Here is a 274-nt window from a genome sequence, read left to right as displayed (position 1 = left end):
CCCGTCCACCCACAGCGGCTCCACAGCCTTGGGGCAGCGTTCAAAGAGCGCCAGGCCGTGGGAGAAGTCGATGACTTCATCCTCCGTGCCGTGGATGATGAGGACGGGAGAGGTGATTTTGGAGATCTTCTCGATGCTGCCAAGAAGGTGGGTGGAGAAGAGATGAGAGAGGGGGGTAAGTACAGGGATCAAGGCACCCCCGTTCTTCCTGCCCCCCAAAATACAGCCCCTCGGGGAGAGGGATCAGGAAATGCTCTTGGATCGCAGCAGAGCA

At 59.1% G+C, this 274-nt stretch overlaps 1 protein-coding gene across 1 annotated transcript in view; it reads right to left on the bottom strand.

Annotated features, from left to right (window-relative positions):
- LOC104512116 (alpha/beta hydrolase domain-containing protein 17A) overlaps positions 1-274 on the bottom strand; it is a gene marked incomplete at both ends in the record, with an annotated part of 3,963 nt that continues 3,689 nt past the window's right edge. The window contains one exon of the mRNA XM_010154970.1: positions 1-136. Coding sequence (XP_010153272.1) covers positions 1-136 — 136 coding nt within the window. The remainder of the gene's footprint in view (positions 137-274) is intronic.

This window comes from Eurypyga helias, unplaced genomic scaffold (assembly GCF_000690775.1).
Source record: "Eurypyga helias isolate BGI_N326 unplaced genomic scaffold, ASM69077v1 scaffold28167, whole genome shotgun sequence".
Taxonomy (NCBI): Eukaryota; Metazoa; Chordata; class Aves; order Eurypygiformes; family Eurypygidae; genus Eurypyga; species Eurypyga helias.
The sequence above is the reverse complement of the archived record's forward strand: the minus strand, read 5'-3'. Positions and strand labels throughout refer to the sequence as shown.